The 13,533-nt window shown below is 47.5% G+C and overlaps 1 protein-coding gene across 2 annotated transcripts in view; it reads right to left on the minus strand.

The window, feature by feature from the left end:
• The window catches only part of PSTPIP1 (proline-serine-threonine phosphatase interacting protein 1), a 527,591-nt gene that overhangs the window by 233,313 nt on the left and 280,745 nt on the right, over positions 1-13,533 (minus strand). For both annotated transcript variants that reach the window (XM_086959166.1, XM_086959165.1), the window contains exon 4: positions 7,514-7,548. In XM_086959166.1, coding sequence (XP_086815292.1) covers positions 7,514-7,548 — 35 coding nt within the window. The remainder of the gene's footprint in view (positions 1-7,513; positions 7,549-13,533) is intronic.

The raw sequence follows: 13,533 nt of genomic DNA on the forward strand, positions 1-13,533 counted from the left end.
CTGTCAACTGGGGTGACAGAAGATTCCTTGTAGCTGCTCCAAAACTATGGAACACACTGCCTCATTCGATCAAGACCAGCTCGTCCCTTTGGTCTTTCCGAAAAAACCTCAAAACCTGGCTTTTTAATCAATGATCTCCTAGTCCCCTTGTTGGCCAAACATTGCAGTTACTTAGCGCCGAGATGCCCACGGGCCTTCGTTTCGCGCTTTACAAATGTTTCTATAAATAAATAAATAAATAAACATTATCTATTGCCCTTCCGTTGCAGGAAGTGAAATTAATGGCCCAGGGATGAAGGTGTCTTATGCAACAATGAGATTAACTGAAGCTATAATGCATACTTACTGTAAACCTGTCCATATTCGAGCAAAGTGAACCTGGTGGCAGGTGAATATCGGTGCCTTTCACGATACACACAGGATAATTTCAGAGACAAATTAACATGTATCAAAGAACAAGTCCACAGAGAGGGGGCGCAGGACTGGAACATGTAATATGGTTCAAGGTACTTGTATGTTGGTGTCTGTACATCAAGTGTCAACTAAAGCCTTGGATCCTATGAGCTCTCCTTTGTTATCCAGTGATGCCAGGAGCTTCAGACTAGCCTCATTTGTTAGCAAGGAATGCCTTTGCTTTAGAAACAGCACCAAGTAACAGGATACATGCAGGCCATGTGACACAGAAAGACCTGGAGTTATTTTACCTGAGCCGCTGCAAACATTTGCTGACAAGCAGGGCAAAGGTACCTTGACAATAGTGGATATGTGTGGGAACAGCCTTCACCGGGTGCAAAGGCTAGGGTTACAGAGCTTGGAAACGCAACTTATATGGCTCTACGTGCCACGAGCTTCAGTCAATACATTCTGAAACGAAGCAATGACGCTGGCGAGGAAGGGGGCTGGGTAAATGAGACTGGGCTACAAAGAGAGCAGGACAGTAAGGAATGCCTGCCAGGGATATACCCTCTTCCTGTACTCCCCAGCCAAATGAAAGCCCCAGGAATGGAAATTGAAGGAGGTCTGGAAAGGGAGTGTTAAGGGAAATGAGGCACTCCATATTGAATTTTAAGGTACAGTGCTTTGTGAGACTAGAATATGCCACACTTTGGAGGATGCTGTCATGCCTTTGGGTGGCACCCTATACCACATTGGTCTGGGATGCTCCCCTGCCTTTTGCCCCAGAGCATTGGATACATTTGTGAGAGGTGCATAGCAACTTAGACATCCTGCCTGAAACAACAAGAAGGAAGACTGCCCTGCTGGTACCCGGTCTGCACCCCATAGGATTGCACGCTGAAGGACTGCTCCCGCTGCTCACTTGGAACTACAGCCCTTGCTACACAAAGAACAAAGGAGTGGACTCACTGAAAGCAACAGGTTAACAGAGTTCCCCTGTACCATCTCCCCCAAGAAGTCCCCAACCTGGAGTACATCCAGTGGACTTTTAAGGATTTGGCCAGGTGCATTGTGAGAAATAAAGTCCCAAACCTCCAAGGACCATCTCAAAGCTTCTAGACCCTTGGACTTGTGTTTTGGATACTTTGAACCCTACAAGAGGAACCTCAGGAAGAAGTTCCAGAAGTTTTGAGAAGTTTGGAGCAACCTTTGTACAAAGCTCCGTAAGGGGACCGACCCGTTGACGAGATTCAGGACACAGCCGTCGAACTGTGACCCGGCCAGGATTTCAGGCTCCTCCCACTGAAGACTACCAGGATTTCACCAAAGGCCTGCCCTGAGCCAAGCCACTGTTGTCGACTTGAATCCGGCCTGAAGTGAAGCCTTGCTCGACAATGAGAGAAAATCGTCCAGAAAAGTTTTGGTGTCATTTGAATCATAAAAGTATTACCTATTTTTATAAATTCATTGTGGTTTTTTATTGTGTGCTGTGTCTTACTTATTCAAGGTACTGGTGAATTTATATGCTTCACACACCTGTCTCCTAAGTTTAGCCTGCCGGCTCGTGGCCAGTTACCAATGGTTGAGCAAGGGAATAATTTTTTGAAACCTTAACTGAACCTTATATTACTTTGGTAGCCTCATTGCTAGTGGTAAGTGCACACTTATCCCTACCAATAATCCACCCTACAACACCTCGGCATAGTCATGCTTTTGTAGGAGGGGGATGGAGTGATGGAAGCTGGCTGGAACTGGAATTTTCTAGAAGTAGGGTTCCTGGCCTCGAACCCTACCTTGAAAAGGCGGAGAAACCCCACATGCAGAGTGACATTTTCACCATTTCATCAAGTTGCTGCCCGCAAAGTTTAGAACCATTGAAATACTTTATGCACATCCACAAATAACCCTGTGCCACTATTACAGAACCTGAGGCTGCAACTGAAGCACATACATTACAAAAGGAGATGTCCTAGAGAAAGCAATCCTGTTGTTCCATAAGACTTAAAAGCACAGTACAATCCAGCCCTTCATTCATCTGCTCTGATAAAGAATTAAAATCTCAGACGAGAGTCTGCACTGTATAAGTTGTGTAGGCATTTGCAGTTTATTCGCGCATTCCACCTTTTTTATCAATGAACTCAGGGGGGCAAGGCATTTTCTGAGATGATAGTACCCTCAGAGGAGAGGCCAGCCATAAGTTTATCCATTTTGACTACTGTGGGGAACTCATCCGAAAATGCATCTAACGTGTAGCAGTTAGACAAAGAAAACCTTGAAATGCCCCTTTATTCACATCCTCCCACTCATTGGATAGAATATGCCGAATAGCCCCATGCAAAGGAAAAGCTTCTTGTTCTGTGCGCTGGTATTGCACCAAAAAGTAATCTATCTCCCCTGTGAGAGGCTGTGGGGGAAACTGAAGTTATGCAACAGATGCTGTAGATTCTCCATAAGATCTGTGCCCTGAAAATAACATTCTCTGCAATCATCATCCTCTTAAGTTTAACAGCAGGATCAGAAGGAATCTTGCACCCTAGGGACCTTGCTCTCATTGGGTTTAAAAGCTGCATCAACTGCAGCCGCAATCATCTGCTGCAGGAAAGGACCATGAGGGACCTCTGATGAAGGTCCTACCATCGCTGAACCCATTGCATCCTCTAACTGTTGGCTGTACACTTGAAGACAAACACTCAACTAACCAACCAACAGAACCTTAGTCGGCTGCTCTGCATTGAAATATGAAAGTTACAAGTGAAACCTCACTTAAGGCATCATCTTGACGTCAGGCGCAGTGACCGGGACAATATTCGTCATGTCAAAGAAGAAAAAGATATATATTTTTCCAATTGCTCCCCGCGCTTAGTGCTGAAGCAAATATACTGATTAGAACTGGACCACATAGCAAATACTCACCAGGCCCCCTGTAATGGAAGACAAATGGTTTGTCTGCTAGAGCAAGATATTGAACGAATGTGCCTAAAATGCTAATAAGAAACTGCTAATACAAGTTACAATATCAGAAAAAAGCTTACACCAAGTACAAATACACCAACTTTTATTTTGAGACACAGTTTAAAAAGGAAACCTTAATCCACCAGTAGAGAAGAATACTCTGACTCCAACATAAGAATGGAACAGTATGTGGTTCCTTCCATTTATGGCACTGTTGGGATAGTAGAGAAAGTATTGGGAGAATAATTTTTGTTCGGTTGGACAATCACTTCTGTGGGACAGAGAACAGCTAATGTTGAAGGACTGTCTCAAAGGAAGATAGACTATGAGGTGATGGCTTATTGTGCTACAAGGCCAAACCAGTGGCAAAATGCATATTATGTAAATATGAGTAGCATAAGGTCATGCCACAGAGAAACCTTGCCCACTATGGTCTGTTCGACAGCTCTTCTTTTGAGAGCCCTGATCAACTCCTCTCTCTCGGAGGGCATAGTCCCCCCCAGCTGGAAAGCGGCAGCAGTTAAAGGTCTATTAAAAAAACCCTCCTTAGACCCGCAGGACCTCGCCAACTATAGGCCCATATCCCTTCTCCCTCGAAACAGCAAGATCGCAGAGAAGTTGGTAAACAAGCAATTATCGCTTTACCTAGAAAGCAACAACATCTTAGCGGTCTCCCAGACAGGGTTCCGTCCAGGTCAGGGCACGGACATCGCCCTCCTGGCAGCGGTGGAGAAGGCCAGAAGCATTCTGGACACAGGAGGATCAGTGGCAGTGATCCTCCTGGATCTCAGCGCGGCCTTCGACACTGTAGACCATCCCACCCTAATCCACCGACTGGGAGAGATCGGTCTAAAGGGTACGGCCTTAAAATGGCTAGAATCCTTCTTATCAGGACGCTCCTTCCAGGTGCGGGAAAACGACAGCTGCTCATCCACCATCCCCCTCCGGTGCGGAGTACCACAGGGCTCATCCCTGAGCCCTACGTTATTCAACGTGTACATGGCCCCACTGGAGAAGAGGGTCAGCTCGTTCGGTGTGTCAGTTATCAACTACGCCAACGACACTCAGCTGGTCGTAACCCTTTCACAACCCCAACACCCCCCATCCGATCTCCACAGCTGCCTCTCCAAAGTCCACCGATGGATGAATCTCTCCTCACTGAAACTGAATGGGTCCAAGACTGAGATCCTCTTGATGGGCCACAAGGGGCCCTCTCTGCCATCTCACCTTTGGCCCAGTTGCCTAGGTGACCCTCCCGCACCCAAGGAAGAGGTCAAGAGCCTTGGTGTGTGGATTGAGAAGGACATGAGCTTTAAAACCCAGGCTAAAAGAACGGCAGGGACATGTTTTGGGCTACTCAGAGCCTGCAGGAAGATCTTCCCCCTGCTCCCCGATACCGCAAGGAGGCTCCTTATTTAGGGTCTAATCCTGGCAAGATTAGACTACTGTAACGCCATCTACCTGGGAGCCCCTGAAGCCACCCTGAACTCGCTGCAAAAAGTCCAAAATGCCGCAGCCCGCCTACTCACGGGCACACCAGGAAGATCCTCCGCCAGGCCGGCTCTCAAATCCCTCCACTGGCTCCCAGTCAGAGAAAGGGTCGTCTTCAAGGCCCTCTGTCTGGCCCATAAAACCCTCAATAATAACGCCCCCCCCCTTCTCAAAGAACTCCTAATCCCATACAAAGCGGAGAGAGACCTCCGGTCTAGCGTAGAAAATCTTATCGTAGTCCCTAGAGTCAGAAAAGCCAAGACCGGTGGCCGTCGCTTCTCGGTTCACACGGCCAAACATTGGAACCATCTACCACGAAGACTCAGGACAGAACCGAACTACCTCCAGTTCAGAAAAACCCTAAAGACCCTCCTTTTCCCGCAGACATAATTTCATCAGACGGCTGAAACCCTTGGAGAAACAGGTCAGCGCTGGGATGCTCCTTGAGTTACTACGCGCTTTATAAAACCATTAAATAAATAAATAAATAAGAGAAGAAAGCGGGAAATAGAGCGAGAGGTACAAAGTACATAACGTCCATTGTTTTATTTTTTGTTTTGTGCTAACATGTGTATGTAGATCTCTTCATACTTTTGAGCTTTTTCTCTTAAGTAAGAGTATTGTTACTTTCAGACCCATATTTGGCAAACTGAATGTAAATGCATGAAGGCAGGCTTGATATGATAATGTGGACTCAGGGCAGGGAGTCACATATAACCTGAAATATGGACAGATGGATCAGCATCTTCAGCATCGTCAAAGTACTCATTCCCTTCAGCCACAGAGAAAACGATCCTCACATACCCAGCGCTCTGCAACATCGTGGCTGACCATTTCCTCAACAAAATAGCCAACATCTACTGCAATTACGAACATCAACACACTGACATCAACCTTCTCCTGACACCAGCCTGGTACCTACAACCACCCTCTCACCTCATGGAAACCACACACACAACCAAACACCTCAGCTAGCATGACCTCTATCCACTCTGGAGTTCCAAAGCACCCCTGTGGCCACATCTTCAACCTGGGGCACAAAGAAATCAGCAGCACACTCACGGACATCCTCAACGCATCCATCTCCACGGCCGCACGTGATGCATGAAAAACATGCAGTAGTCAACCCCCTTCTGAAAAAGCCCTTTGCTGATCCCAGAGACCTAATGAACTACCGCCCCACCTCGCTGCTCCTTTTTCCCGCCAAGGTTCTAGAGAAAGCCATCAACCTCCAACTCACTGAATACCTGGAAGGAAACAACCTACTCGACGACTTCCAATCTACCTTCAGCGCCAAACACAACATCTAGACTGCCTCATCGCTGCAAACATTGACATTAGAACCCTTCTTGACCAAGCAGAAACAGCAGCTCTTATCCTCTTTGACTTAACCGCGGCTTTTGACACCATCTTCCTCCATACCCTCATCAGAAGCCACAACGGCGTCCAGGGAGATGCCCTCAAAGGCATTGCCACCTTCCTCAGCGGACACACTCCAATTATCCACCTACTGCCCTACATCTCTGAGCCCAAGAGAATCATCTACAGCATCCCCCAAGGCTGCTCCCTTACCCCCACCTTGTTCAACGTATACATTACCCCTCTGGCCAATGTTGTACGCACCCATGAACACAATGTCATCTCCTACATGGATGACACCCAGCTCATCCTTTCTCTCACGGAAGACCCAGTCACCACCAGAACCAACTTCTGTAACACATGACAAATGTCACAGACTGGATGAGGGCCTACTGGCCAAATCTGAACAAAATGGAGGTGCTCATCTTTGGAAGGAACACCTCACTGTGGGAAGACACCTGATGGCCCACCGAACTCAGACCCACACCCACCCTGACCAACCACGCCCACAACCTTGAGATGATTCTGGATGGCGAACTCTCAACTCAGTATCTTCCTTCTGCTTCCACAATCTCCATTTGTCCTGTAAAATCTTCGGATGGATCCCCATCAACACCAGGAACATAGTGAAGCAAGCCCTCATCAAAAGGCGACTAGACTACGTCAATACACTCTACGCTGGAACTTCCACCCAACTCCTAAACAACTTGAAAACATACAGAACATCCTCAACCTACCTCAACCTTCCAAAATGAACTAGCAACACCCTCCACCTCAGAATTCACCACTGGCTCCCTCCCCCAAAGATATGCCAGCTTAAGATGCTAATCCACACCTTCAAAGCCCTTCAAAACCATGGCCCTGCACACCTCAATCACCTTCCACCTTCCACCAACCTGTAAGAGAACTGTGCTCCACCTCCCTCGCTCAGGTTCTCCGCATCCACAAAAGCTGCAGCGGAGGTTGCTCCTTCTCTTACCCTGCAACCAAGCCTCCTCCACCTCCGAACTGCACCCTCACTGCTGGGCTTTAGAAAATGACTCCAGACCTGGTTCTTCAACTAAGACCTATGAGACCTCACCGGTTGGATACCCCCTGGGGTGATTGGCCGTGCTTTAGAAATACAGCTCGATTGATTCATTTATATCAAAAGGCTGTTGTCTGGGAAGAGCTCAACCTTTTTCCCTAGGACAGGAATGGAATCAGAGTCATGTAAAAGCTTGAGTTCACACACAGAGATGTTAGTATGCACAGTCAACTGTCAGGGACAATAATGAACAGCAATTACAATCTTAGGAAATTGTTAATTACTCACCTTGTTTGAGAATATCGAAGGAGGATCTCAGTGTGCTGAAAGAAAGAAGAGATTTGTTTATTACCAGAACATTTTGCAAAACCTCAAAAGAGCATCAGCATATATATGAAATCTGGCCATCCACTACCGTCATAAACCCTGCCAACCTTAGATTAGTTTTTTCCCTGTGACTGTTGCTAGTCACTGAGGAGTTCCATGACCATGTAGCGAAATGAGGTGGAAGTCTGAGTTGCTTTAGAAGTTTAAGGAATTCCAAGGTGATTGTATTATCCTTATAAGCACAGCAGAAGGTACTTTATTTCTTATAGTACATGGTCACACCACCAGATTTCCCACAAACCACTTAAATCCTTGCTTGCAAATATCAAGGATAAAAACTAGAACCTCTAGTGTAGTGCACAATGAAACACCTTACATGTCAATAGACCCAAATCAGGCGGGAGACTCACGATTTTTTATGGAAAAAATGGTTTTATCTTGACTGCCTCCCACTTTAAATTGCCTCTCCATTCAATAGAAGTCAATGGTGAAAATATGTTCTTCCGATAATTGTTTTAAAATCTCCCACTTTTCTCTTCTAAAATGTTGGCATGTATGAACACACATAAAAAGCTGTTAGATATTTGTTACAAAAAGATATAGCATTTGAATATGTAATGTTACAAAGGGATCAGAATGATTGCGGTACGTTACATCTCAGTTTTTAAAACGCAAGTCGTTACAACGACTTGCACTGGAGGGCGCTGGACTTAGGAATAGTATGATTTACTATTCTAACACACTAGTCTACGTACAGTAGGGAAGGTGTTGGAATAGTAAATCATACTATTCCTTAGGTTAGAGAACCATCCAGCGCAAGTCATTGTGACAACTTGAAATGTAATACACGCAATGTAAAGGCATTGTGATGCAATGTCCACATGGTAATGGATGTTTCCCATAGGATTTTAGTTTAATACAAGTCAGTTTTAAAAAACTGTTGTTGTTGCCGCCCAGCCTGCCTGACTGCTGACAAGAGTGCCGACGAGAACGCTACGCAACACACTACACGCCTGCACTGGAGCTGCCCCGCCCATCTGGAGCTGCTTGAGCCGAGTTGAGTCGAGTCGCGGGACGTGAGTAGGGAGACGCGCCGCATACCGGCTTTTTGCCGATTTAGCCGATTTTGGGGAGATTTAGACTTTGGCGGACCCAGGAAATACGGGAAAACAGAAAGGAGAAAGGGGGAGGCCATCAGACCAGAGAGCAGTCAAAGAGATCTTCAAAAAACGGCTTTGCAGGCTTGGTGGGCAATTGGCACAACAGAGGTAAGTGAGTGTGAGAGTGAAAGAATAACTGCAGTAACCCACCACCCTGCTAAGCATCTACAAACTGTGAATTGGCGTCGTTTAGGGGATAATTGCAGGGGGTGAAGTTAGAATTACGCCCCACAACAATACCTGAGCCAAACGTGTGTAAACAAAAGGGAGTAGCTCTGAATTAAAGGACGATGGCCCCGAAAAGGAAGCAAAACCCACGCAAAGAAGCCTTGGAGGAAAGCCCAGGGAGTAGTGAGTTACTTGAGGGGTCAAGAACTTTGGAAGAGAGCCAGGAAAGCCAAGCCTCCCCCGAGGACAACAGTAAGGGGGCACGAAAGAAGAGGAAAAATAAAAGAGCCACCAAACAATCCCTGCAAGCCCAAAATGGTAGTACCTCAATATCTAATCCGAAAGGTACCACCTCAGTTACTAAATCCATAAAGGACTTTGTAGGGAAACATTATAAAATTACAGAGCAACCTGTAAAAAACCTGGAAATCGAGAAGGAGCACCGGACTAAGAACAGCATCGGAGTCTTCCCAGAAGAGGAAATGGAGGATCCCTTGCTAATAAACTACTCCCCCCTTGAGCCAAAACATACAAATAACAGCGCCACGTCTGTCATCATCCCCAAAACCTTTCTCTTTTCAAGCCCTCCTTGGGCACTTACTGCCTTCTCCTCGCTTTGGGCTTCCCCGCGCAGCCGATATTAGCGCTGCTGCGGGATTCATTCCTGACGCCATTTCCCTGGTGACACAGGCGACGCCCACTGCATCAGGCCACGCCCCCCGCCGACACTCCAAAAAAGCGCGCTGAATGCTAGCACGAGCCAGTGGACTATTGACCTCCAAGGCACAGCCGGGAGATAGCTTGTTTAAAATTTTAAAATCGGAATTCTTGTGTGATACTGTGTTGGATTTTAACTCCCCCCTCCTTGGGCACTTACTTCCTTCTCCTCGCTTTGGGCTTCCCCGCGCAGCCGATATTAGCGCTGCCGCGGGATTCATTCCTGACGCCATTTCCCTGGTGACACAGGCGACGCCCACTGCATTAAGCCACACCTCCCCACCTCCGGTACATCAATGTGCATCTCCAGGCCGCGCAGCGGGCGTGCCGGCAGCGCGCCGAAGGCGCGCCTAAGCCAAGCCCGTCTGCGCCCGTCCGCGGCTGGCAGGGGCCGGGGGCCAGAACCCCTGCACAATCTCATATAGACCTCTGTTACACCCGCCAGGAACTTTTAGATCTGCGAATAAGCACCGAGTGTAGCTGTTTGCCTGTTAGGGATAGTGCTACTGATGGACTTGGGAATACATGCAGTCACTGTGGCTACTCATTCAGCCACTGGAAGGCCTGCAATGGATTCGCCAGAAAGCTTGGCTGCGCATTAATCAACTGCAGGTCCCTCAGGAAGCACAGAATGGAAGTGCGGGATTTACTTGAGTATAGTAAATTAGATATCTTGTTCACTACCGAAACTTGGCTGGACGAGGAGTCATCCCCCGAGGAGCTGGATGCACTCCCTCCAGGTTATGGCATTTGTAGGTTAGATAGACCATGTGGGAGGGGTGGAGGGATTGCGATTATCCACAAGCACGGGATTGAATGTACTCTGGAGGCCGTTTCAATATCAGATAGTGAGGCCGGAACCTTTACAATATCTGTGTCTAAAAACTATATAATTAAAGGCCTCCTAGTATACAGGCCCCCTGGAGGTAACAGTCAGTTTGCTGCCAGTCTGATACAGAATATACTATCCCCAGCTTTGCGCTATGAGAAATTTCTGTTGTTGGGTGACCTTAATCTTCATTTTAACGATGCTTTGAGCATCTCGGCCCAAGAGGTCCGTAATGATTTAATAACTTTGCAATTAGTTCTTAAATCTGAACTGCCCACACACCGACTGGGGCATACGTTAGACCCTATTTTCTGTAACTGGGACTCCCTCACAGTTGATCCCCCAGAACCAATGGTATGGACGGTTCACTTTTTGGTACCATTTCAGATTAATCACTCCCCTGGAATTATCCAAGGGAAAGGGGATGGTACTCTTAAGCTACAGAGGCGATGGGCTAGGTTTTCCCCCGCAGACTTCAAGGCCCGTTTGGAGCAGGGAGGACCATCGGAAGGTTTGGGCCTAACAATTGATGGCGCATGTGAAACACTTGACCGACGCATCCATGCTGCTTTGGACGCTGCAGCACCATGGTCTAATAGGGGACCCACGCGGCGTACTAAATCTGCGGCTTGGTTTAATGAGGACTTAAAAAGGGCTAAGACCGTATGTAAGCGGTATGAAAGAACCTGGAGACAGGATTACTCACCAGACCATGAGAGGGAATATAAGCTGAACCTTAGAAAGTACCATGCTCTGATAAGGAAAACACGGGCAGATTACTATACTGAAAGGATTACTAAGGCCGATTGGTCCGCCAAAGAACTCTTCACAGTATATAAGCAATTATCCTCTCTGGCTTGTCTGGAAGAAAGAGCAGCGACCTCGGTGCAATCTTGCAATCAGATAGCTGACTACTTTCACAAAAAGGTACAGGATATATATGCCGCCTTTTCCAACACAGCCAGGGTCGGTTCCAGTGACCAAACTCTGCTGGATGAGGGACTTTCAGCCACAGATAAGCTGTGTGCTTTTCTGACCCCTGATATTGACGAACTAAAAAAGATGGCTGGAAGTATTAAATCAGGCTCTCCCAGAGATCCGGCACCCGCCAAAATTTTGAGAAGCAATATGGAGACACTAGCGCCGTATGTCAGGCATCTCCTGACACTGACGTTTGATTCTGGCACGGTCCAACGACGTGGAAACAGGCAGTGGTACTTCCACTTAAGAAGAAACCACAGATTAACATCGCTCAAATGAGCAATTTACAGCCTATCTCACTTCTCCCCTACATCGCCAAAATAGCCGAAAAATTGGCGAACCAACAACTTACGGCTCACATTGAAACCCAACAACTCTATCACCCCACTCAGGCTGGCTTCCGTGCTCTCCATTCTACGGAGTTGGCTCTACTCTACTCCACGGAGATGCTAAGGAAGCATGCGGATGAGGGTCAAACTGTGGCACTGATTCTTTTAGATTTCAGTGCCGCGTTTGACACTGTGGCCCATCACACTCTGCTACAGCGCCTGAGAGAGGGAGGAGTTGCTGGCAAAGCGTGGCATTGGCTGAAGTCCTTTCTGCTTGGTCGCAGCTTCTGTGTGGAGCAGGGGCCCCATAGGTCCAGAGCTATCGCCCTGAGCCAGGGAGTTCCCCAAGGCTCTAGCCTAATTCCCACTTTATTCAACCTCTATGTTGCCCCAGTGGCATCTATCGCGGAGAAACATGGGGTTGCTGTGGTAACTTACGCGGATGATACTCAGCCGATTGTAGCTCTCTCTCAGCCAGCTGAGCAGGCAGCTAGTCAGTTTACATCCTGCCTGCAAGACCTGGCTAATTGGATGTCAAACAACTGTCTCAGATTAAATGGAGACAAGACGGAGGTGCTTATCGTAGGCAAGTCTCCGTCTGTTTGGACATCCGCATGGTGGCCCCTTACCCCAACCTATAGATCAGGTCAAGAACTTGGGTATTTGGATGGGCTCAAAACTATCTTTTGAGTATCACACTAGACGTGTAGCTGGTACTTGCTTTGGCATTCTCCGTTGTCTGAGAAAGACACTTGACCTGCTCCCAGTGTCAGCAAGGAGGGCCCTGGTCCATGCCCTGGTGACTTCCAGGCTGGACTACGGGAATGCCTTATATTTGGGAGCTAGCATGAGATGTGTTCAACGTTTGCAAGGTATTCAAAATGCTGCTGCACACCTAGTGCTGGCGCTGCCAAAAAGATCTTCCACCAAAAAGGTATTGGGGACGCTCCACTGGCTTCCAATTAAAGAGCGTGTCCAGTTTAAAATATTGTGTATAGGCCATCGGATCGCTCACGGTAAGGGCCCTAGCTTCCTGAGGAATTTGCTCACATTGTATAAACCAACTAGGCCCCTCCTGTCGGAGGGCACTGGGCTAATGTGTATCCCGAAGACTTGCAGGGCCAGGATGGGCGGCAGATCCTTCTGCCTTCTGGCAGCACGGAGTTGGAACACTCTTCCTCTCAGACTCCGGATGGAGCCGTCTGAAAAAGTCTTCTGCAAGGAACTCAAGACATATCTGTTCTCCAAATATTAAACTGCTTTTCTTCAAGCTGTACTAGGGATCATTCAGGCCACTATTAGCGCGGGGACACACTGGCTAGTGTAACCAGGCGCTTTATAAGCTCAGTATTATTATTATTATTATTATTTATCTAAACGGGCTAAAAATCTCAATCCAGCAGGATACTTCAAGAACAGGAAGTCAAGCTGCCACCGAGAGAAATAGTCTCCAGGACCCGGACATGTCAGCGTCACCCTCATCCTCCATGATGGACTTATTATTGATAGAAAACCCTCCAGGGAATTCTAGAAATACCAATGCTGAATAATGGAGTCTTGAAATCACAAAAATTGTTCTTAACACCTTCAGCGCGGCGCGAATTTTCGCGCTGTGCTGAAGGTTCTAATGAGCCAACGGGCTCATGACGGAACGGTTCCGTCATGAGCACAACTCAACCGATGCTCATGACGGAACCGTTCCGTCATGAAGGGGTTAAAAAAGATCGAAGAGTAGCTGGTGGGAATTAAAGGGCACATGCCGCTTATGTTAAGACCAGTAGTTGCCCCAACCCACAG

This window comes from Lissotriton vulgaris, chromosome 2_2, assembly GCF_964263255.1.
Source record: "Lissotriton vulgaris chromosome 2_2, aLisVul1.2, whole genome shotgun sequence".
In the NCBI taxonomy this organism is placed as follows: Eukaryota; Metazoa; Chordata; class Amphibia; order Caudata; family Salamandridae; genus Lissotriton; species Lissotriton vulgaris.